General features: G+C 42.1%; 1 protein-coding gene across 1 annotated transcript in view; it reads right to left on the bottom strand.

Moving 5' to 3' along the window:
- Positions 1-24992, bottom strand: part of KDM7A (lysine demethylase 7A) — a 74920-nt gene extending 49928 nt beyond the window's left edge. The window contains exon 1 of the mRNA XM_059074883.2: positions 24652-24992. Coding sequence (XP_058930866.1) covers positions 24652-24845 — 194 coding nt within the window. The 5' untranslated portion in view covers positions 24846-24992. The remainder of the gene's footprint in view (positions 1-24651) is intronic.
- Positions 24993-25448: the final 456 nt, after the last annotated feature.

Genomic DNA, 25448 nt, shown 5'->3' with positions numbered 1-25448 from the left:
AACTAAGCCCGTGCACAACTACTGAGCCTGTGCTCTAGAGCCTGCAAACCACAACTACTGAGCCCACGTGCCACAACTACTGAAGCCTGCGTGCCTGGAGCCTGTGCTCCGCAACAAGAGAAGCCACCGCAATACGAAGCCCACGCACCGCAACGAAGAGTAGCCCCCGCTCGCTGCAACTAGAGAAAGCCCGCGTGCAGCAACGAAGACCTAATGCAGCCAAAAATAAGTAAGTAAAGTAAATAAATTTTTTTTGTAAAAAAGAAAGACTTGGTTTGATTTCTAGATCCAGTAGTTTTGACTTTGAGCAACTTCCTTAATTCCTCTGAGCAGGAGTTCTCCTAGGATTAAATAGGACAATGTATGTAAATATATAAAGCATATGGCTTATCATATAATAAGAAATAGTACAGTAAATATTATTAAGTAATGAATAGTAACCATTAATATTATTATGCTTCTATTAGGTACCAATCATAGCTTATACAGCTCTGGGCTTATTACCTATGAGGTTGGAGCCCACGCAGGAAATTTGGCTTTATGACTAAGCTTAATATTTTTTTCTTCGGTGATGTCTCTTCAGAGCACACATTAGACACTCAAAGGGCCATTCTTTAAGGGAAAAAGAAGAGAATTCGTCTTCAATTTTTAATTCCTTTTTGACGGTTGAGTTCTCTGGAGTCAGTCTACCTATGTTAAAATCCTGGGCTACTACCTATATGTGCCTTTGGGTAACTTTCTCTGTTTCTGGTCTCATCTGAAAGGATGGGAGTATCTCCCTCAAAGTTAAGAAAATTAATTAATACATATTAAGTGTTCAGAATTGAAACTGTACAACAATTGTTTTGGTGGTCCAAAAATCTTACTTTGCTAACCGGTATTAGCTTAATAGGTTGATATTCCTGCTAAAAGTACTAGGATGCCAACAGGCATTTCCACTTTTAATTTGCATTTTACGCAGTGTTTTAACCCTAAGATACTTTATTATCAATTATCAGCTAAAGCAAAAATTTATAATTTGCACATATGAAATATTTTCACTGAAAATCAACCTGGTAGTTTTTTATTAAACTCTGTGGTTCAGAAAAACCCAACTTCTGTTATTCTCTTGCTGACATGTAAAACTCTTTTCAAAAAGTTAAGTGCTTTTCTTTACAAGTTGAGTATGGCAGAAGATTTTATTTTTTGACACATTAAAGCTATTTACTGGCATATAATATGCTTAACTATATTTACTAAGGATTTTGAATGAAGTGCATACTCTGAACCAAATTCCTTTGGTTCATAATAATCTCAGAAAATTAGATAGTTTTTCTACCTCTAATAGGCAGCTCATGCTTCCAACTGTCCTAGGGCTTCCTGAATTATTTCCAAACAGCTGACTCAGAACATCTATGTTAATAAGGGAGGGAGGACGACAATATAAAAAGGAAATGAACAAAGAACATGAAAGGAAAATAAGAGGGACTGAAGAACTAAGAGGTGAGCTCACTGATACAAAATGCACCCCTTAAAAAGCTGAAAATCCTGTTGACATGCTTCTAATAAAATCTGTTCCAAGATGAATGTGTGAAACATATACATCAAATATAATCTGCATGCTGAACATTATACTACTTGCCTCTAGAGCACAGAAAACATGCTTGCTCTTGTCACTGTCTATCTGACACCGGAGTACACAGGGTAGGCAACGTAAATGGTAAATGGATTAAAGTATCTTTACAAATAAGCATAAACAAACTATTATCTCAGGAAGGTAATAATTTCTACTAGGATGCTCTAAAGAAAGAAAAGCTGCTTTAAATTTCTGAAATATCCAAAAAGCTAAGTAGATTTGCTTTTCACCACCTTGTGGTCGATCCACTAGCTCTTCAATCTCTCAAACTAATACTCTCTCACTCCTCTTTAGGAATCTACTTTCTGCCTGTCCGGCTATGCCTGAGGTATGCCAACAGTGACTAAGGAACGCTATAGTGCAAATGGTGCCCAGCGCATCTGCTGTTTCATGAAGACAGACTACACTTCTACTTATAACCAGTGAAACAGCAAATAAATGCCATCCCAAAATGAATATTATGTGAGAATTTAATAAGTACTTTGTATATCATCTTAGGGGAGAAAAAACTTGCCATGATGATAGAAGATAAACAGTAGCCATTACATAAACGTTTGCTTGGAAATGTTAAGTTAATAAAGAAAGGAATTAAAAACTGTGCCATCATTATGTACATTACTGCCTTCATTTTTGGGGGGGCTATGTTGGGTCTTCATTGCTGCGCGCGAGCTTTCTCTAGTTGTGGTGAGCGGGGGCTACTCTTCGTTGTGGTGCGCGTCCTTTCCATTGTGGTGGCTTCTCTTGTTGTGGAGCACGGGCTCTAGGCGCATGGGCTCAGTAGCTGTGGCGCACGGTCTTAGTTGCTCCGCGGCATGTGGGATCTTCCCGGACAAGGGATCGAACCCGTGTCCCCTGTATTGTCAGGCAGATTCTTAACCACTGCACCACCAGGGAAGTCCCCGCTCACAGAATATTTACTGACGGAAAGCAGAAATTCCAAGCACATTAGGGAGGCATTAGTTTGTGCTACTATCCTGGCTAATACCCTATCATACTCAAAATTAAATATGAATTTTGCAAATATAAAGGGGTAGTAAATGGATGTGAAGAGGAAAAAATAAATAATGAGTGACTTTTTCTTTCGAGATCTTAGTTTGAAATATCCATATTTTTTGTCAAAAAGGATGCATTATTCCTGAATGTTCGAGTTTAGCTGCAGGCATATAATCCCATTGTGCAAAAAAGATCTCTGTTCATTACAGATTTATATATTATGCCCATTTATTCTGTTCTCCTTTCTTGTAGCTTCTAAGTGTCCTTATGTTAACTTGATTTTCCAAGTAGAGTATCTACTAAAAGAATACATAGATTAAATAGATAAGTAGAAATAGATTTTTTAAAGATAAACCAATAGCCATCATGTATTTTCATTTCAATCCAGCTGACAGTTTTAATTCCCATTGTGAGCATGGCAAGGAAAGCTATATTTTCCAAGGTCTAATGACACCTACAGTAGATTTAATACATGCACGGCTAAGAGATCACACCCTGGGATAAAAGACAACAGCAAGTCATAAACTTTTATATTGAGGACTTTGTAGTGATGAGTCAACTACAAAGGACAGGAGTCAACTCAAGCCGATCTAGTTCCCTAATAACCTTTCTCCTCTTGTAAACAGCCTTCAGTGCCCAAATCTAAGGGGAGAGACTATATTCTGAGTGAAGCCAAGAGAAAGGATTCATCTTAGAGAACTTTCTGTTGGGACAGAAACTAAGGTTTCTAAGGGGGACTACTTAACACCCTTAGCAGGCTTCTTCATTCTCAATGAAGGATGAGTAAAACGTAGACGTTTGGATCATGGAAAACCTGACATAATCCTTAACAAACATCCCTACATGAAGATTTCAAAGAACTTCAACAAAATTACAAATCAGAAGTACCCATCAAAAGCAATATGTGTAGTGCTGAGTTGTCCAGAAAAGGTCAACAGCAAACACTGGACCACCCTATTTCAACACATACAGTAAGGGCAAAGTGTTAAGTGTGTAATACGTAGGGGTTTTTACCTATTAGATCCATTCAGAAGATAACTTATCATTATAGGTTCCTCAAGGTTCACTTTGTAATTCTTCTTTATTTCCACTAGAGGTCAGATGATAAATGATTGGCAAATACAGGCAGTCCTTGCTTTGCATGGTAGTGTGGGAGCATAAAAATAATTATGCAAGTTGAAACTACGCAAAGCTATCTTCGTAATCAATGGGAAAGTTACAGTTGTCCCCTGAGCTTCAAAAATGTTTGTTAAAACATCTAAAACTCTCTTACTGTTGGTTATAATGTACGGAGAAATGAAAAACTACTAAAACATTTACTTAGTACACTGTAATTTAAAACATTATGCTCTTAAGGTTGCCTTCACTAAGTGCTCCTGGCTGCATATCAAGAATCTCTCAAACAGTGGCAAGTGTCAACATTCCTACCATCAGTTACTCATTTCATTATTTCATTTATGCTCAATTTAAATTTCACTTCCAGAAACATCACCTTTTGTTCTTTGCTGGACTTTCATCTTTATGACCACTTCCCTCTTGTGATTACCCAGCTTTGTAGTATGTCACGCTTATCACTGGGAAACAAGGAAGCAGTACAACAACACCCTTTCCTGTCTGTGTGTGAGCTGAAGAACAGATGTCCAACTGTTGTGGACACACTGACTTGCTGACCTGCATACTGAAGAGCTAACAGCAAAATCTATACTTTATTTGCATAGTTACTATATCATGATGACCAAAATTTGAATCGTGTCATGGGGGACTAGTATTTAACTAAACCATGGTGATAGAGCGATATAATGAGAAATATATATTTGGTCTTCATCCCTGGCTCCTGGCGCAAGAGCACCTAAAACCCTGGTAAGTTCCTGAGTGACAGAGGAATGTCTTTTGTTATTCATAACAAACCCCTTTCAACCACACCAGAGTTTATGCTAATATGGTGGCTCTGGGCGGGTCCCTGGATAGCTTCAGGATGGCTGAGTTTACCAGAGCAGCCAACCAGGAGGATCAGAGAGTGAGAACTTTCAGCCCCACCCCACAACCTCCAAGGAGGGGAGAGAAGCTGGGAACTAAGTTAGTCACCAATGGTCAATGATTTAATCAATCGTGCCTACACACTGGAGCCTCCATAAAAAACCCTACCCAAAGGGGTTCGGAGTGCTTTGGGGTTGGTGAGTGCATTCACGTGCCAGAAGAGTGGTGTATCCCAAACTCCTAAGGGACAGAAGCATGTGGGACCCTTTAGGACCTCACCCTATGTACCTCTTCATCTGGCTATTCATTTATAACCTTTATAATATCCTTCCTAATAAACTGGTAATAGCAAGTAAAGTCTTCCCTGGGTTCTGTGAGCCATTAGAGCAAATTATCAAACCTAAAGAAGGGGTCATGGAAACCCCCAATTTGCAGCCAAGTCAGACAGAAATTTATGTAACCCAGGAATCCACTATTTGCAATTGGTGTCTGAAGTAGGGGGGGCAGATTTGTTGGACTGAGCCCTTAACCTATGGGGTCTACACTAACTCCAGGTTATTACTGTCAGAGTTGAATTAAACTGTAGGATACCCAGTTGTTGTCTGTAGAGAACTGGAGAACTGCTGGGTGTAAACCCACACATTTGGTATCAGAAGTGTTATAAGTAGAGAAACAGTTTTCCTTTGTACGGTGACCAAAATCTGTGCAAATCAGAAAGGACAAAGTGCGGACTGCCTACACAGCATTCTCTAAAAGAGCATTTCTTAAACTATCCCACAGGAGTTAAGGGTACACACACAAAGATTCCATAGTCAAATAAGCCTGGGAGATGCTGGGCTAAGATCAAATCACTTTATTTACCAGCAAGACTTCTTGGAGAATTCAACAAATTGATGTGCACTTTGCATTTACCAGATGGGGATCTAGATGGGGGGGCTATTACTTCCCACCTTAGGAATGTGTTACAGAAGTTAATTTTCAGACTCACCAGCTGTGAAGAATTTACTATAAATTTAATGTTTTATAATTATAATTGTTACAATTTAAATTCACAAACTTTTTTTTAATTTACAATTTTACAATTGGTACAAAGTACCAGCACATTAAGTGTTTTGTGAAAACACTCCCTTAACAACAAAGGATACCAAATTAGTGACAGCATTATCAAGCATTTACAGCACACGTTATCGGAAAGCACCTGAGCAAAAATAGTCAATAATCGATAACACACTAAAACTTTTTATAACTATCGTTTTAAACTTAAGAGAAACTTATCAAGATATTTGTGTCAGATTTCCCTTATCACAATATAATTAACAAATATTTATAGGGCACTTTCTAGGCTCAAGCCTAAAGACTGTGTACCCTTACTTTAAAGAGCTGACAATTTTGTCAAAATACACAATCTCCATAAGAAGCAAGATACACTGTATCTCTATGCCAGCCACCTGATTCTCTTCTGGGCAAAATTACCTGTGAGCCAGGACTACACTTCCCCACAGAGCTTCTATCCTAAGGTAAGAATTCAAAGCTACTATCTAGCACCATGAGCTCTCTGACTTCAAAAATTATAACCTTGCCTGTCAAAACTATTTAAACAATATTTGCCAAGTCCCTTTTGCATAGCTTGACTCCATTCCTGGCTAGGCCCATCCTACTGTCACCTATGTATCGGAATGACAGAATGGGCAATTTAAGAAGACCTCTTATCAGATTCCCCATCAAAATCTTCAAGTTTTTCTCTAGTTAAGAAAACACAGAAAATTAGAAGCAGCAGTGGGGACTGGTTAAAGTAGATAAGAGACAGCAGGAAAAAGATATAGCAGGGAAGAAGATGAAACACTATCAATGAATTGCTCCCACTGGCCTGGAGCAATTTAGTGCACAGATGAGATGGTCCAACACATGCCAACAGCTCACGGGGCATTAGAGAATAACTAAGGTCCATGATGTTTAGACATTAAATGATACAGTATTCTATCAAGAAGAGCATAATATATTGTTAAAATCCTTCCAAAAATAGTTGACACATAAAGAATTTTATCTTCTGGGCTTCCCTGGTGGCGCAGTGGTTGAGAATCTGCCTGCCACGCAGGGGACACGGGTTTGAGCCCTGGTTTGGGAAGATCCCACATGCCACAGAGCAACTGGGCCCGTGAGCCACAACTACTGAGCCTGCGCGTCTGGAGCCTGTGCTCTGCAACAAGAGAGGCCCGTGCACCGTGATGAAGAGTGGCCCCCGCTCACCACAACTAGAGAAAGCCCTCGCAAAGAAACGAAGACCCAACACAGCCAAAAATAAAATTAATTAATTTTTTTTAAAAAATAATTTTATCTTCTGAGTAACTTTTCTAGGATACTCAGCCTCATTTCACAAGTAGAATCTTTCAGTTACAGGAAAATCTTAAGTAGACCATAACATTCCCCAAAGATGGCAATGCTGTTGCTAGTCTTTTATATGCTAATTAATCTGTAAAATGTTAACACTTCATTGCAGTTGTTCCCAGGCTAAAAGGTTACTTACTTCTATGAAATGCTTCTAGCATTTTAAAAAGTAGGGATTCAAAACGAATAAAGGAAGGGAGAAATCAATTAAAACAGCTTCAAATTAAAACCCTATCACACATAAACTCCAAGTCAAGGCATCTTTTCAAGGTTGTACCAGAAAACTATTCAATGAAGTAAGCAAGCAGCTTTCATATTCTACTTTGATAGTCATGGTCCCAAAGCATCTGCACACAGACATTAAGTAAATGAAAACACACTTATTATATAGGCATTAATACATGAACATGACTATCATGTAAAAAATCTATCTGCTATTTAATAAGTGGAATCCAAACTCTACTTTCAAATCCAATTGTCTTATGATCACTCACTTACGGCCACTCTTCACATTAACAATTTTCTACCCATTTAGGTTGGAGCGTTCCAGAAGCAGACCCTGACCATATTGGGAGGTGGTCTCTGGAAGTACTGGTAGGGGAGCGGAAGAGGGGAACAGGGAAGGAGAGGAAGCCAGAGCGGGCACCTTCACAAGCACTTGCCCCTTTGGGGACATCCGGAAGACTACGCAGAGGGGGCCTCAGGGTGGTCCAGCAGCGGAAGAGGAAGCCAGGTATTTATCCACCGTCTCCTAATCGACAAAGCTTGAGGGCTGTCCAGAGGCATTAACTCCTCAGAACTTCCAGCCTGCTTCAAGTACAAGCTGCTGAGCACCTGTAGCCAGAAAAAGCCCTCAGGTCAAGTCTCAAGTGCTTTCAACAAGAAGTATTCCAGAGATGGAGACACAGACAGAGCCAGAGATAGAGATGGAAACACAGAAAGCCAGGGGAGAGGGATGGGGCTTCTGCAGAGCCTGCTACCTGTGCAGCATTTTAGTCTAGCCAAACTAACATGCTGACATCGGGACACGTGCTGACTCTCTGTACACATACGCTCAGCTTAACACTCACTGTGTTCTTCACCCTTCTGTCCATTACTCCTCCATCCTCTCTGGGATGAATAATGAACAAGTATATACATAAAATACAGACGATAAATAAAGGTGTTAGAGGTAAATAGGTATAGACTAAGTAAATAATATCACTAATTAATAAGTAATATTTAGTACTTAATTCCTGAACAAAGACTAAGGACAAAATAGTCCAGCTTGATGAGGAAATCCACAACTGATTTGTATACGTGGGAAACCATCACTGGAACTCAGCAGTTCTCTAGAGGGAGAAATAATCATTCCTACCAACTTACTATATATATTAGTTCCAGAGACAGACATAAAAGTGATGGGTTTTAAAGACAAATTTTGTCCCACCTCTGAGAGCAGCCTCAACTCTGGGTCCACCTTCCATGAATCCCCGTGAGACTGGATCACTGTGCACAGACTGGACCAGGGGAGCAGATGGAAAGATGGCAATCGTCTTTTAGACAAAAGGGATTAAAATATTTTAGCTATTTTAAGTTCCACAGAGAAAGCAGCGCTTCAGGAACTTTTTTTTTTTTTTTTTTTAGGAACTATTTTTAAATGAAGAAAGAAATCATGGTGATGACCAGGGAATTTCCAGAGAAATTTTTTTTTGCTAAAGAGGAAAGTGTTACGCTAAATTACACTTATGTACCTGCGGTGAGGGGTGGGGGGAGGGTTAGAGGGAGGGTAAACTGAGAAATGGGGTGGGTCTTAGAACGAGGAAGGAAAACAAATGAAGCTAGGATAGGTAGAATAGATTAGGTCATGAAGAGACAGCTAGAAGGCAACGTAAAGCATGGGCGGTGAAAGCAGGGAAAAGGCATATTAGCAGGTGGAGGTGCAGGCCGTAATATCAGTTTCTTCTTCGTTTAGTATGCCATAATATTGTACATGGGTAAAATACGCACTTGACACTACCTGCCTTCCTTCCTCAAGAGATGAACTTGATGCTGTAAAATGAACCCAAATGCCTTCTATGGCTCAACCATTCACTCATTCAAAGCACTATCAGACACTGGAAATACAGCGATGATAAAATCAACAAATCAAGTGTCTGTACTCTTGAAGCTTACATTTTACTGGTGGGAGACAGACACAAAGGAGGCTAGTACAGCCCAAGGGAGCAGCGGCAAGAGATGATGCCGGACAGAGAGTGTGGGGACCATCCGCAGGGTTTTTCAGGCCACAGGAAGGCTTCTGCTCTGAGCGGGATCCTTTCGAGGGTTTCAAGCAGAAGAGTCACAGGGTCTGACGTTTTAAAAGCACTACTCTGTTTTCTGTGCCGGCAGAAGGAGGGGATTAGTTAGGGGGCTACCGCAATAAGCTCAGTTTATATGGGGAAGGAATGTGAACGTGAGGAGAAGTGGTGAGATTCTGAAGGGAAGCCAATGAAGGATTTTGCTGAAAATGTAATGCAGATTATGAGAGAAGAAGCAAAGGTGACTCCAAAGATTCTGGCCCGAAGGAGTGGCCATTGACTAAGGTGGAGAGGACTATGGGGTGAGTAGAGCTGACAGGGAAGGGAGCTCTGGAGTCTGACCTCAGATACACTGGAGGATAGGATGCCTACTATTCATCCAGGTAGACATATTAAGTTGGCAACTACATATTTACGACTACAGCTGAGGGAAGAGGTCTACAGAGGAGATAAAAATTGAGGGATCATCCATATGCAGATGACAGCTGAAGGGGTGGAACCACATAAACGCTAGAAAAAGAGGACTATTGAGGAATGAACACTGTGGCACCCCAGTGACAAAAGGTCAGGGAGAGGAGAAGGAGCTGCAGTGAGGAGTGAGGGGAAGAAGGAAGAGTCAAGCAGGAGGAAGATCAGTACAGGGGTTTCCTAGAGGCCAACAAAGGTGAAACTCATTGGTAACTTTGATAAGAACTGTTACAGTGGAGCAGTAAAGATGAAAGGCCCATTGGACTGGGCTCAGAGAGAATGGGAACTCAATTAGGTAAAGAGAGAAGGGAAGAAAAACAGCTGGAGGCATTAAATATGGACAATTCTTCTGATGAATTTTGCTATAAAGGGAGAAAAGAAATGAGGTTGCAGCTGAAGGAGGAATATAAGGTCAAGGACTTTTTTTTTTAAATGAAGTTATATATTATTTGCACACTAATGAGAAAAACAATGATATTGTGAGAGAGAGGGTAATGCTGAAGTCATGTCCTTGAATAGGGGAAAGGAGATGGGATCTAATACATCTAATACACCTAAGGATAATTTCCAATGACTTAGCAGTTTCCTTTTCTTCCTAAAATTACATTTCCAGAAATTTCCTAATTCTGAAAATAGATCTCTCCATACTAAAGCAAACTTTGGCTCACATACAAATGACTGAATGCAAGATGTGTAGCACTGACACTTCAAAAACAATGACTAGAATAAAAAATGTCTAAAGGGAAAAAAATGTCATTTATTTGAAGACTATATGCTATTTTGACAAAATAGATATGCTACTTTTCATCATTTAAGGATCCCTTCTTTCTGTGGGTGTGTACAAACCTTCTAGTTACTTTTTACTGATCTGGTTCAAGGTCTACCAGAGTGTAGAGTTATGCATACCTGGAGGAATAGACTTCAAGCAGGCTTGAAGATTGTTAGAAAGATGGCACACAAGAGAAGAAGCTGATCCACAAGTCATCCAATCTTGCCATAAATACTGAGGAATATGCTGAGGTTGTGAGCAGTTACTCACACAGTTACTGCCTCGCCTTGCTGGGCAGGCAAGGTCGCCATTAAAATAGGGAGGAAAGGGGCTTCCCTGGTGGCGCAGTGGTTGAGAGTCCGCCTGCCGATGCAGGGGACGCGGGTTCGTGCCCCGGTCCGGGAGGATCCCACATGCCGCGGAGCGGCTGGGCCGGTGAGCCATGGCCGCTGAGCCTGTGCGTCCGGAGCCTGAGGAACCCAGAGGACCCCAGCACCGTCAACACCGTGAGAAAGGTTGAACCTGATGGGATTCAGTTCCCAGATGGCATCATCATTGGCAACAGGGCACCTGTATGAGAAATGGAGGCCGGGGAAGCTTGTCCTGCCAATGGGACAAATTCTGCGGGGCCCCCTGCTTTACAGAGCCGTTCTCATTTGGTTAAGATCTTCAACTCTTTACTTTCAGTAAAGAAACCTGTATCCTTTCCCTGTCTCTGTATTACCCTTTTATCAATCACCATCACCCTTCTGAAAATCTTACACATAAATATTTTAGATGATGAATACTCTTTATCTCAATAAATATAACTTTTCTCACAAATATTAAAATATGTAGTGAGCAGTGCAAACATATGATTTAACAGAGACCACTGTTTAGGACAAAATTAAATTTAAAAAACCAAAATCCATTTAAAGTTGTTTTAAAGAAAAATATTAAATAAATATTACAAGTGCTACACAAATACGGCAGAAACCATGACGGTGGTCAATAAAAGCTTGAAATGTGACAGTGGTAATGAAACCAAAAATCACTGATGTGAAGAAAGAAGAAAAGTCACGCATATCTTAAAATCACTTGATCTTAAAGTCCTAAGAAAGCTTGTACCACAGTCTTCCTCTCTCCTGTCCAAAGAAACAAAAGAACCTTTCAAAGCACTGGAACTGGTGAATGAATCATGCAGCAGCCCTGGGGCCAGGATAAGACTAAAAACAAACCACCCAGCAACTGGCAGGAGGTAAGTGGGTAGATTCCCTGGGTAACACTCCTGAAGGGACAGGCAGCCCCAACGAGGTGATTCTGAGGGGAAGAGAGAGGTGTGTGAAAGACTTTGGAGCTTTCAGAGGATAATCATTTCCAACAAGGGGTTCAAGAAATGAGAAAACAAGTTCAGATCAGGGATTCTGATCTCTCCTCCCACAAAGGGAGAAGCAAGAATAGGAAAATAAGGCAAGCAGAGCCCAGTGCTGACTACTTGGCATTTGGATGGTTGGAAAAGCAGGCGTGAGGAGAGAAGCCTTTGAATCGAATAGAAGGGACTCTGCTCTCCCAGTAACCATGGCATCTAAGGAAATGTTGATCCTCTGATATGCAGAAAATAAGGACAGGCCAGCAAAAAAAGGAAAGTGACTTCAAGAACCAGACACACAGAAAGCCAGCCTTAAAATAGGAAGAATGTAAGAGAGGAATATGAGTCAGACCTGTGAAAAGTTAAATTAAGTAAAAAGACTAGAATTCCTCTAATCTGCAGACAGCTTATATCCCAAGGTTCCTTCATAAAGTAGTAAAGTCAAAAAAGACTGATCACATGTCTACAGTGTGGCGTGCGTGACAGGTGAGGCATTGTAGGAGGAGGTCACAGAGAAGAGGAAAGCCCCGGGAACCCACAAACCCAGGCTCTGGGAGAGAATGCTCCCCTGTGGTCGGTCACCACAGAAAGCTTCCGAAGTCATTGATGGGAACTGGCCAGAAAGCCTCGGCCTTGAGGGTACCTTTGCCCCATACTTCGTCACTTAATGGCTCAGTCAGGATGCTTTCCAAACTGCTTCATTGTTCAGACTTTTGTTCATGTGTTTTGTTTTGTTTTAATAATCTGTGGGGTTCCTGGGCAGTGTGAATATCTCCAGGACTTCCAGACAGATCCCAGGACCATTTTCCTTTCTTTTCTATATTTATTAATATTATTAAAGTATGCATAGGACACTGTATAAATCAAAAGGACCACAGTGGACTACATTCCAATTTCTTTGTCAAATAGGACCACTCACCTGAACAACAGCTTTTGTGCATTAAAAAACACCAAATTACCTACAATGGTATAGCTTCCTCCAGCTTTTGCAATTTCATAATTTATTGCATGCTATCAGACTGTTACGATTACTAACTGATAAATAGAAGTCAATATTATCTTTGAATTTCTGTGTTTTGTGCTCAAGTAAAACAATGCCAGTTTACAAAGGAAGAGTTCAGCACTTCTCCACAAAGCATTCTGAAAGTTTTATTTCCCCCTCCCCATAACAAAATACAAATTGGATGTGTCACTGTATTTCCTCTAACAATGATTTTTTGATGTATTAGAATTACCAGATGAATGCAACTTACATACTGGTAAAGAAGTATCTTACGTTTGCATAGTTAGTACATTTAAGTTCATCAAACTTATATTTCAGTACCAGTGTTCCTTATGCTTCCTGTCTTTGATCAACAGTCCCTTTAGAAAATAAACTGTAAATAGGACTACAGCTAAAGACAATTTCAAAATGTATAATGTAGGAATTTACCTTATGAATATGTAAATGCTCATCAAGAATAAAGATAAACACACAAATATATATACATTGCAGCACTGTTAAGTAAATACAAGAAAGAGAGAGAGGGAGAGAGAGAAAGAGAGAGAGAGAAGAGAAACCAGCTGAAGAATTCCTCAACAGAGAACCAGGTAAATTATGGTAAATCCACAGAATGGAGAGCAAGGTACAAAACCATGTATACCGTATATGAACCCTTCCATATGGATGGAAATTCAAAATTGTTAATGGTGTTTACCACTGGGGAGAGAGGACTGTAGGAAGGAGACAAGAGACTTTCACTTTTCACTTCTTTATCCTTCTACATTGCTTGAATTTCTCACCAGATTTTTGGGGGTTTGTTTTTGTTTTTTAATTACAAGTTATGTGGTCAAAGGAGACATGGACCTTTTATAAAATTCATCATTTTACTTCAAATTGCTTAAAGCTAATAAATATTATACACTGAATTTTTCCTTTAATAACCAATAGAGGATGCTAATGAGCCAATGAATTTCAAAACTAGTGATGAAGGGGAAGAATCAAGCACTTTTTTTTGTTTTTAGGGAATTCTCCCATCTTATTATCATTATTTTTTAAATTTATTTATCTTATTTTTGGCTGTGTTGGGTCCTTGTTGCTGTGCACGGGCTTTCTCTAGTTGCGGCAACCTTTCTCTTCGTCGTGGTGCGCGGGCTTCTCATTGTGGTGGCTTCTCTTGTTGCAGAGCACGGGCTCCAGGCACGCAGGCTTCAGCAGTTGTGGCATGCGGGCTCAGTAGTTGTGGCTCGCAGGCTCTAGAGCACAGGCTCAGTAGTTGTGGCACACTGGTTTAGTTGTTCTGTGGCATGTGAGATCTTCCCGGACCAGGGCTCAAACCCATGTCTCCTGCATTGGTGAGCAGATTCTTAATCACTGTGCCACCAGGGAAGCCCGAATCAAGCATTTAAATCTACCTCTCCGATACAAACGGTAACCAAAGGAGTAGATGAAGTAAAGTTTTCTCTTTATAGAAGTATTCCAGCTAACAAATGAAGAAGAAATTTTATAATTAAAATATCATTTTGCAACTGCTAATGAATGAATGAATGGATACTGGCATTGATCAATGGCAGCAAACATGACAAAAAGAGAAACAACCAGACATTTCATGCCTCCTGATAGAAGACTATACCACCCACTTACAAAATATTCTTGGTGGGAAATACCTGAATCTGATCACGCTTGTCTAGCTCCAACTACCAATTTACAGGAAAGAGAGGAACATTTTGAAAGATACTGCAAGGATGTAATAAGCAAAATCCAGAAAGTGGAAAACTTTAGAGGATAAACAACCACTTTCTGCAACAAATAAATTGCAAAGGAAAAAAGAGAAACATGAGGAAAATCTACAGATCAGGGGTTTCCAACAGCAGCGCTATTGACATTTAAGATCAGATAATTCTCTCTTGTAGGAGCTGCTCTGTGCAGGATGTTTAGCAGCATCCCTGCCCTCTACCTATGACAAGCCAGGAACAACCCCACTCCATCCCCCTGTCAAAATAAAAAATGTCTCTAGACATTGCCAAGTGTCCCCTGGGAGGCAAAATCCCATCCAGTTGAGAACCACTGCTACAGATTAAGAGACACATCAACTAATCATAATATGTGGACCTTATCTGGACCTTGATTCAAACTACAATACTAAAATTTACTGTATTTACCATTTACTATACCAAAATAGTAAAAAATATTATGACATTTATGATACAACTGAAAATTTGAACACTGATGATATTACACAATTTTCAATTATTTTTAGTTGTTTTAAAGGTATTGTAGTTTTTCTTAAAAGAGGCCTTATCTTAATAGATATACATGCTGAAATAGTCACAGATATAATGACACCACAGAAAGCTTTCAAAGTCATTGATGGGGATGTCATTATATATATTAGTTCACTTCAGAATAACACCAAGTGCAAGGGAAATGGGGGCAGGGTTAGATGAAACAAGATTGGTCATGAATGAATTGATAATCACTAAGGTGGAGTGATGGTTATTTGGAAGCCTATTATACTATCCTATTTATTTCTGTTTATGTTTGAAATTTTCTCCAAAAAACCCACAAAAATTGAAATTAAAGTCAAAACCATCATGGTGGCTAGCAACATTCAGATGAATGACAAACCAACCCAGTAAGTGAATCTTCTTTTTTTTTAACATCTTTATTGGAGTATAACTGCTTTACAATGGTGTGCTAGCTTCTGCTTTATAGCAAAGTGAATCAGCTATACATATACGTATACATATACATATACGTATGGTCACAAAGCACCAAGCTGATCTCCCTGTGCTATGCGGCTTCTTCCCACTAGCTAGCTATTTTACATTTAGTAGTGTATATATGTCCATGCCAGTAAGTGAATCCTAATGTTCAACTAGTTTCCATTAACCATCCCACGTATGCTTGCTCAAACACATGCAGAGGCTCTCAGAATATATAAACAGATGATTCTAAAAAAAAAAAAAAAAAAAAAGAAAGAAAGAAAGAAGGAAGGAAAATGGCCCTCAGCCCCATGAAAAACTGTTCAAACTCATTTGTAATTAGAGATATGCAGATCAAAACATGGATAACATTTGTCACCTATCAGATTGGCAAAGATTAAAAACATGACAACACATCCTGATGACAAAAATGTGGAGAAAGCCACACTTTCCTACACTGCTGGTGGTAATGAAAGCTAGTCCAACCATTCTGGAGGGAAATCTGGTAATCCTGACAAAACAATGCACTTAATCTTCTGACCAAGTAATCCCACTTCTAGCAATCTAACCTGAAGATATACCTCCATTAATATGAAAATACATATGTACAAGGTTATTCATTACAGCATTGTTTGTAACTATAAAATATGATAAACAACCTAAATGCCCATACACAAGAAAATGGATGAATAAAACAGGGTACATGCACACAAAGGAGTACCGTACAGCTGTTATAAAAAGAATAAAGAAGAGCTCTATGAACTGACATGGAGTGATTTCCAGTATACACCGTCAAGTTAAAAAAAGCAAAGTGAAGAGTATTTATCGTATGCTACACAGTGTAAAAAAATTAGATATAAGAAAATACACAAGGATCGGCACCTTTGTGGGGAAAAAAAAAAAAACAAACTCCACACAGAAAGGATAAACCAGAAACTAAAGAGAATGATTACTCGTGGGGATCAGGGAGATGGGGGACCGGGAGGGGTAGGAGGAGTGAAGAGGGCAAGACACTTCTGAGTATACCTTTTCCTGTAACTTCTGGCTTCTTAGAACCACAGTAATGTTCCACATACCCAAAATATAAACCAACAGTTAAAACCAACCAGGACAGAGGAGGAATCCAAAATGCAACATAAACAGTAACAAATAAACCTGAACTATATTACAAATAAATAACACACTAAAGTAGAAGAAAAGAAGTAAGTTAACTTTAGAAAACCATTTTCTGCCTACATACTATAAGGCTAAAGACAAAAACAAAACAAAACAAAAACCTACACACAAACACTGTAATCTACTTAGCAAACTGGGTTTCTCAGAAGGGTATGGGTTAGCAATTTGAGAACTACTTTATGTACTTTATCTATACACTAGGATTGAACAAATAAATATATTGTAGATAATGAGAGCTGCGTTTCTATTAGTCAACAAAGTCATAAGTAAGGAAAGGGGGAAGTTTAAAATGAACCCTGTGGTGTTAGGTTAGAATCAAAGCTATCACTATAAAGTTTTACGGTTTTAATAGACATAAACACAAATACAGGTTTGTGTGCATGTGCGTGATTACAGTATTTCCTAGCTCTGTCCACTGAGAACGTCTAGAAGTAATGAGCCTACGGAGTGCCAGACCTTGGTTTCTTTCTTTTTTTTTTTTAACATCTTTATTGGAGTATAATTGCTTTACAATGGTGTGTTCGTTTCTGCTTCATAACAAAGTGAATCAGTTATACATAAACATATGTTCCCGTATCTCTTCCCTCTTGCGTCTCTCTCCTTCCCACCCTCCCTATCCCAACCCCTCTAGGTGGTCACAAACCACCGAGATGATCTCCCTGTGCTATGCAGCTGCTTCCCACCAGACTTTGGTTTCTAACAACCATTCTCCAATAAAAGGAACCAGGGGGCTTCCCTGGTGGCGCAGTGATTGAGAATCCCCCTGCCAATACAGGGGACACGGGTTTGTGCCCTGGTCGGGGAAGATCCCACGTGCTGCAGAGCGGCTGGGCCCGTGAGCCATGGCCACTTGAGCCTGCGCATCCGGAGCCTGTGCTCCGCAACAGGAGAGGCCACAACAGTGAGAGGCCTGCATACCACAAAAAAAAAAAAAAAAAAAAAAGGAACCAGGGCTCACACAAATACATACAAAAATCATATGTTGGACTTCCCTGGTGGTGTAGTAGTTAAGAATCCGCCTGCCAATGCAGGAGACACGGGTTCAAGCCCTGGTCTGGGAAGATCCCACATGCCATGGAGCAACTAAGCCCGTGCGCCACAACTACTGAGCCAGTGCTCTAGAGCCCGTGAGCCACAACTACTGAAGCCCACCTGCCTAGAGCCCGTGCTCCACAACAAGAGAAGCCACCACAAAGAAGCCCACGCACTGAAACGAAGAGTAGCCCGGCTCGCCTCAACTGGAGAAGGCCTATGCACAGCAACAAAGATCCAACACAGCCAAATATAAATAAATTAATTAATTTTAAAAAAAATCATGTTACCATTTATTCACACCATAATTAATGGAAAAACTATAATATTAATATTAATGGATAAATAAGTAGGCAATCAGTACAGTAATAAAATGTAACTTCCAAAAAGAATTAGACACTCGGTAGCACTGACCAAATGTTCAAAAACTGCAAATTATTGTGGGGTTTCAACTGCTCAAACCAACCAAAGCTTGCTTTATAATCAAATTCCTTTACTTACTCCTGTTCTGTTATTCTTGAGCCCCACCATGTCAGATCATCAAATATAAAGGCATTCATCCCCTTTAGGTGATCAGTAAACTCAATTTCATACCTAAGAATGTGGGATATGACAGCATACCAAGCAGAAATCTGCCCCAAACTGATGGTTTAAAAATTTTTAAAGCTTGATGAGAGAACTATGTTAGTGCCACTAAGCATTCTGAGATAAGACTCCATTTCACAACATATTTTAGTTCAAATAGCAAGATTGAGTATATATATATATATATATAGAATACTATTATAAGTGAAACATATGAAGAAAATACTCATATATTCTCCTATGATAAACTGTCACATCAAAAAAAGATGTTGAGAAACTCAATAAATGGGCTTTTTGTCTCTTACAGGGAGATACATGTTCACCTATTAGGTTTATAATACTAAAAGACTTGATCATTAAGCAGAAACATAGATAAAACAAATTTTAAAAATAATTCCCATCCTTAACATTAAAAAAAATCAAAATACGCTCCAATAAGAAATCCATTATAATAAGGATGAAACAGAGTTAATTATAAAACTTTTCAAATAATGATTTCATACTCTGTTCCCAAGGCAGTTATGATCATTTTAAACATATTTATGCCACAGAAAATAATTTTAATAAAGGAAAAAAAGGAAGATGTTTACAGATGTATTTCTCTGGAGCTCTGGCACATCTGTTTTACCTGCATCACACCCCTCCCCCACCCCCACCCCCACCCCACGATAGAGACAGAGATCAGGTCTGGCTCTATGACCTTCTAGCTCTGCAACCCTGGGAAAGTTACCTACCTCTCAACCCTCAGATTTCTCATCTGTAAAATGGAGATGATAACAACACTTACCCGGCAAGGTTACAGTGAGAGTTAGATGAGTTAATTAATACAGCTAACGCAGTTAGAACAGTGCCTAGAACTTGGTAAAGCATTCAATAAGTGTTCGGCTGAGTTCCTGGGACTCTAAGAGTGAGTAGCTGAGAAACTCCTATCCAATAGCATTATTCTAGGTAAAATGCTTCTATCCCCATAAACCAGGCTCTTCGTTCATTCAAAGTTAAGGAATGAAAATTAATATAGGACATTTGTAAATTGCCAAAACCACTCAAACTTTTAAAGTCATCCCTCACCTGGATTATCACAATAGCTTTCTTACTCACCTGCCTATCACCTTTACCTCCCCCTCCAGTATTTTCTCCATGTAGCAGCCAGAGTGAACCTTTTAAAGGTTAAGTCAGATCATTTATTCCTCCACTCAAAATATTTGACTATTTGCTCTGAGTGAAATCCAAAATTTTCTAGTGTTCAAATGGCTCTTTCGCAATGCCTTCCATAATCACACCGTATGAAAGTAGCCTTATACCACCCCCAGTCCTCTCCTCCTAACTCAATTTTTCTTCACAGCACTTAGCATTCTTTTGTCATGTATATTTACTCATCTGTCCCACCTCCCCACCATCCCCACCTCCACAGAATGTAAGTTACAGGATAGCAAGGACTTTGCTTTGTTCATTGCTATATTCCTAGCACCAAGAACAGCGCCAGGCATACTGCAAACTGGGCCAAAGCCAACATCATACTCGATAAAACACAAGAGGCAGTCCCTTGTGTCCGGAAAAAGAAATGAAATAAAATTACAAAATACTATGTGTCAGCTACTAAAGTGGCAAATTTTTAATTTTTTAAACTTTTTATTTTAATGTTTGAAGTGTAATAAAGTTTTAAAAAAATCTTCAGTGTCCGTACAGCTCAGTGAACTTTTCTATCTGTATACACTCATGTAACAACAACCCAAGACCAAGATATAGAACATTTCCTGCACCTCAGAAGCTCCCTTGAGCCTACTCTCAGTAAATACCCCCAGAGAGGTGAGTATCAATACTAGTCTGACTTCTACCCAATTGTGCCTGTACTTGAACTTCATATAAGTAGAATCAAACACTATATGCTTTCATGTCGGTCTTGTTTTGTTCAACCTTATATCCGTGGGATTCACCCACGTTGTTGTATACATCAGTAGTGCATTCCTTCTTTATAGCTAAGTAGCATTCCATTTTATGTTTATACCACAATTTATATAATCAACTACTGATGACAGTTAAGTTGCTCCAGTTTGGGGATAATATGAATAGTGCTGCCATGAATGGGCTTCTGGGTTCACGGGTATGTCTTTTGGTTCTGCAGAATGGCAACATTTTTGTTTGTTTGGGGGTTTCGGGGGGGGCGGAGATAATGGTTAATAATACCTTCGTGAGAATCCACGGAAACTCAAGTAGGCAGTAGGTGAGAGTATAAACTGAAATAACCTTTCTGAAAGACATTCTGGCAATAGGCACAAGAAGCCTAAAATTATGTATGCCCTGTGACTAACAATTCTACTTCAAGGAAATTTCTTACTGAGTATTTACATGGACCAGATCTTCTTCTAAGTGTTTTACATGTATTAACTCATTTGATTTATTCTAAGGAAACGATTAGAGATGTTCAACAATGGTTTATTCAGAAGGATGTCAATCAACCATCCATCATTAGGAAACAGAAGAAAAACTAGTAAACAAAATAAAAAACTAACAAGAGGAGAATGATTTTGAAATGTATTGTACTTCCATGAAATTAAATTCTATGCAGCCACTGAAAATGTTTCTCAAAGAACATTAAAGATATAGGAGAAAGTATATATTAATGAACGATAGGTAACAGTAGAATGCATAAAATAAATTCCTAGTTTTGTTTTATTTTTAAAAATACATACATATACCTTAAATGTTAAAATACTGGTAATCACTGGAAGACATGGGTAATTTCATATTCTTATTTTTTTTTTTAATTTCATATTCTTGATTCTCTTCTGTACCTACCAATTTTTCTACAATATGTTACTTTTGCCAATCAAAATGAATATATGACTAACAAGACTAATAAATAAAGGTGTTTATATTATAATGGGGAGACAAAAGACATTATAGTACAACTGAATTAGGGCAATGATGCCATTTTGCATAGGATGATATAAAAGCTCTATGGAAAGACATCTATCCTAGAGATTAGTAGGGGGTAGGGCACTGTCAAGAAAGACCTCCATTGTCTTACTTCCACCAAGGACTCAGAAAGGAAAAACTCCATCTCTAGGTTGGAAGGAACCTGCCCAGGAAAATCCTGTTAATTCCTCAGCTTGCTGCCCCTAGGGTATCAATTATATGTTGTACCCTGGGCACATGTTCTTTTCCCCTCTCACTTACTGAAAAGGCTTAGGCAGACTGAGGGACTGGAATTCCTGAACACCAAGGATGCAGTCAAAGTTAAAAAGCCTTAAACCTGGAGGAAGCTAGTTCCATCTGCCCTCATGCCTGGCTAAAAAGCATCAAGGGAGAATCTTCTTTCCCACTCAGGATCAATTAGGGCAAAAACTTTTCGGATTTCCAGATGTCAGAAACTCCAGGCAGAGGTTAACCCAAGTTTATACCAAAATCTACTGACTCCTTGAGTTTAAAGAATTCTTCTACTCGAAAAAAATAAAAGCACCAAGAAGTTATCCAGGAAAGACAATTCTCTGTATCCACCCTCCTACCCTCTCTTTCTCTTCTGCAGATGGACCATCCCTGGAAACCAAAGGAAAGCTGAGCATGGGGGTTAAAGTTGTACTTTGGTACTTTAGGGGCCAATTCTCACATAAGCAAATGACAGTTGTTTAATAATTAATACCTAAGGAACATTTTGCTGTGTTCAACAAAGCATTCATTCTGTGGTACAATAAACAAAGTAAATATTGATTACATATTGATATGGACCCCAAATTACCAATGTTTCATTAAGAATTAAACTTGCTAATAAGTATGGCAGGACATTATCACGAAATTTTCTAACTTTTGACATCTAAATCACATTAATTTATCAAGGATTGCTGGTCAAAAAAGCCCTGGGTTCAAAAAGCACTTTTCGGGCTTCCCTGGTGGTGCAGTGGTTGAGAATCCGCCTGCCGATGCAGGAGACACGGGTTCGTGCCCTGGTCTGGGAAGATCCCACATGCCGCGGAGCAACTAAGCCCGTGAGCCATGGCCGCTGGGCCTGCGCGTCCGGAGCCTGTGCTCCGCAGCGGGAGAGGCCACAACAGTGAGAGGCCCGCATACCGCAAAAAAAAAAAAAAAAAAAAAAAAAAAGCACTTTTCAAAGTCACTTCCACAGATATAAAGTCACACAAATCTATGTGACAAAGGAGACCATACTTGTTTTGGCCCTGTTCTCCCTCCTTCACACACACCCTCTTTATTCGCCCTTCAACTTCTCCTATTTACGAATTTGTATTTAAATGTATTAACAAAATTCTCCATAAACTACCTGCAGCTTTTCATGGTTATAGTGTTACTTAAATTAAGATAAATAAAATTGTAGTCAAAAATTTATTAACCTATCAAATCTCTACATTGTACCATAGGACAAATTTCTTATGCAGCTAAAACAGTTCTTTGAAAAAAAATAAGAATTTACATAATCACCAGGGATTTGGGTTTTATTCTATATGTAACCTAGATTTTTGGATAATCTCTATTCTGGTTGCCTATGATGGGAAAAGAGGATGTAGAAATAGAATTGGCAAGACCTGGTATCTTCATATTTCAGTTTTACATACAATCAAGATATAGGCGAAACATCGGTTTCAAGTAATAAAAAAAGAACTTTAGATTATTTATTCTTAATTACAAAGCGGCACATTTTCAATAACACTCCCAGCATATACCAGACTATTAAAAGATTATCTACTGTACAAAATAAGGATGCTGTCCTTCTTTTACAGTGACAATTTGTTGTGTTTTTTTCCCCCTCTGCTGTTGTGCTGTCAGAACTGTGCAACCTGAAAACTGATTAAAACTAGCTGTAGTTGAAAATTAAATAAAACCAACTGTACCTAACACTAAACACTGACAAGAACGCTGTAATTTAACTGGTTTTCTCTCCCAGGTCCAGTAGAGGGAGACTAAGACATCTGGCCTGGTCGTGTAGCTTTTCTGCAAAATTGGGGAGGGGGGGAGCGGAGGCTGTATTTAAATGTCCTGCTGTCAATCAAAGGACACTTCCTACAATCACAGTCACCATATCTGCTCTTACCCGCGAGCGTACTCTAGCCCAGATACGACACGAAACGGTGTTCGGGAAACCTGCATCACCTAAAAGTGACCGCAGGCTTTGCCACAAGACCCAAATAAGGACTTTGGGAGCCCAACCTCAACTAGTTTCTTTGTTTAAATGCCTGCGAATCCCTCCCACGCCGGAGTCAAGAGGCTGTGGCGCCGCCCTTTATTAGCCTCACACTTTGATTACAAAACACACGAGTCGGCGGCTCGGCGGCGGAGGCGGCCCAAGCTCTCACAAACGTCAAACCCGAAACACAGGCGGCGGCCGAGGCAGAGGGCGACACTCGCCGCCCCCGCCACCCAACCCGAAATCCCCACCGTCAGGCGAAAGTTCGCCCGCACCAGGCCCCCGGGCGCTGGCCCCGGGCCGCCCGGGTGTCGCCGGCCCCTCGGGCGACGAGAAATTTCACTCTTTGTAAAGTTTGGGCTGCGGCGCGGGGGCGACGCGGGGGGTTGGGGACGAGAGGCTGTCCCTTCGGGCCCCGCTGCCCACTCCATCCGCTCCACCCCCGCCGGGACGGGTTGCGCCGGGGTGGCGGGTGGAGGCCACGACCCGAGCCGCCCCGCCGCCTCGCCCGGGACCCCCGGCCCGAACTTCCGACTGGCATCTTTCAAGTCCCCGAGACTGCCTCATCTGTTGCTCTGTTTTCTCCGCTGAGCCCCGCCGGGCTGGCGCTACCGACGCCCCCGTCTCAGCGCCCCGCGGCCGAGGAAGTTTGATAAAGACCGGGGAAGGGGGCGCGACCGCGACCCGCGCGCGGAGGCGGGGGGAAGGAGGACAATTTCTGGAGACACCGGGCCGGGGCCAGCCGGTCGCCGCCCGGAAGGAAGGCGCAGCGGCCGGCCGTGCACGGCGGCCGGCCGGGCGGCGACTCCGGGCCGGGAGCCCCGGGCGGGCGGGGCGGCGGCGGGCTGCGGGTGCGGCGAGGGGCGGCGGGCCGGGCCGGCGCTCCGCCCGCCGCCTCCGCCGGCGCCTGCCCCGGCCGCGTCCCTTCGCCCCGGTCTCCCCCTGCCAACTTCTCGGCTGGTCCCCTTTGTTCCCGTTTGTTGTGGCGACTCTTCTCCCGGCCGGGCGATCCCACCAGCCCCCGTAGCGCGCCCGGCGCCCGGCGAGCCCGGGGCCCCGCGCGCCCCGCTGCCCGGGCCGGGGGCTTGGCGCCGGGGGCGCTCGGCGCGGCGGCCGGGCGGAGGGCGGCGCGGGCGGCCGGAGCGGCGAAGGTGGCGGTTGGCCGGTGGCCGGCGGCGGCGGCGGGGCTAGAAGGGGCTTATTTACCTGCCGTGGAACCAGTCCTTGCAGATATCGCACTCGATCATGAAGCGGTTCACGTCGTACGGCTGCCGGCACACACAGTACACCGGCGGGGGCGGCGGGGGCGCCGAGGCCCGGCCCGGAGCCGCTACCGACACGGCTGCCGCGGCGGCTCCAGTTGCTGCTCCCGCGGCCACCGCCGCCGCCGCTCCGGCCATCTTTAAAAAACACACACACGCTCGCTCGCTGCTCCGCTCGCCGACTGGAGCGAGCGCAGCCGCCAGCCAGCGCCGCCTCCTGCAGCAGCCGGAGCAGCAGCCGCGGCGGCGGCGGCGGCGGCGGTGGTGCCTCAGTGCGCGCGCGCGAGGCCACAGCCGGGCGCTGGGTGGGGAGGAGGGGGCCGCGGGCGGCGGCGCGCGCACGACGCGCGCGCGACGCGCGAGGTCCCGACCCGGCTCCTTCCGGCGCTCCGCGCGGGGCCGTGCGTCTCGCGCACGTCGTCCTGCCGCCGGCGCGCGCGCCGCGCTCCTCTCGCGTCAGCCAGGCGGAGGGACAGGCTGAAGGGCACGCGGGGCGGGGGAGGCGGAGAGAGGCAGAGGCTCCCTGAGGACACGCGCGGTGGCGCGGGGAGCGCGGCCCCGGGAGGAGGACAGCGGGCGCGTGCGAACAGCCGGCTCCGGCGTTTCTGAGTGAACGCAGAGGCCGGGGAAGTTCCTGCGCAGTGAAAAGCGGCGCACGCTGCGTCTGTGCTCTGGCTCTGCGAACCGAGGAAATTAGAGCCCCGCCAGGGCCACCTCCCGACCCGGGGAGAATCTTAAATC

This window comes from Kogia breviceps, chromosome 9 (genome assembly GCF_026419965.1).
Source record: "Kogia breviceps isolate mKogBre1 chromosome 9, mKogBre1 haplotype 1, whole genome shotgun sequence".
Taxonomy (NCBI): domain Eukaryota; kingdom Metazoa; phylum Chordata; class Mammalia; order Artiodactyla; family Physeteridae; genus Kogia; species Kogia breviceps.
This window is presented reverse-complemented; position numbering and strand designations above follow the sequence as displayed.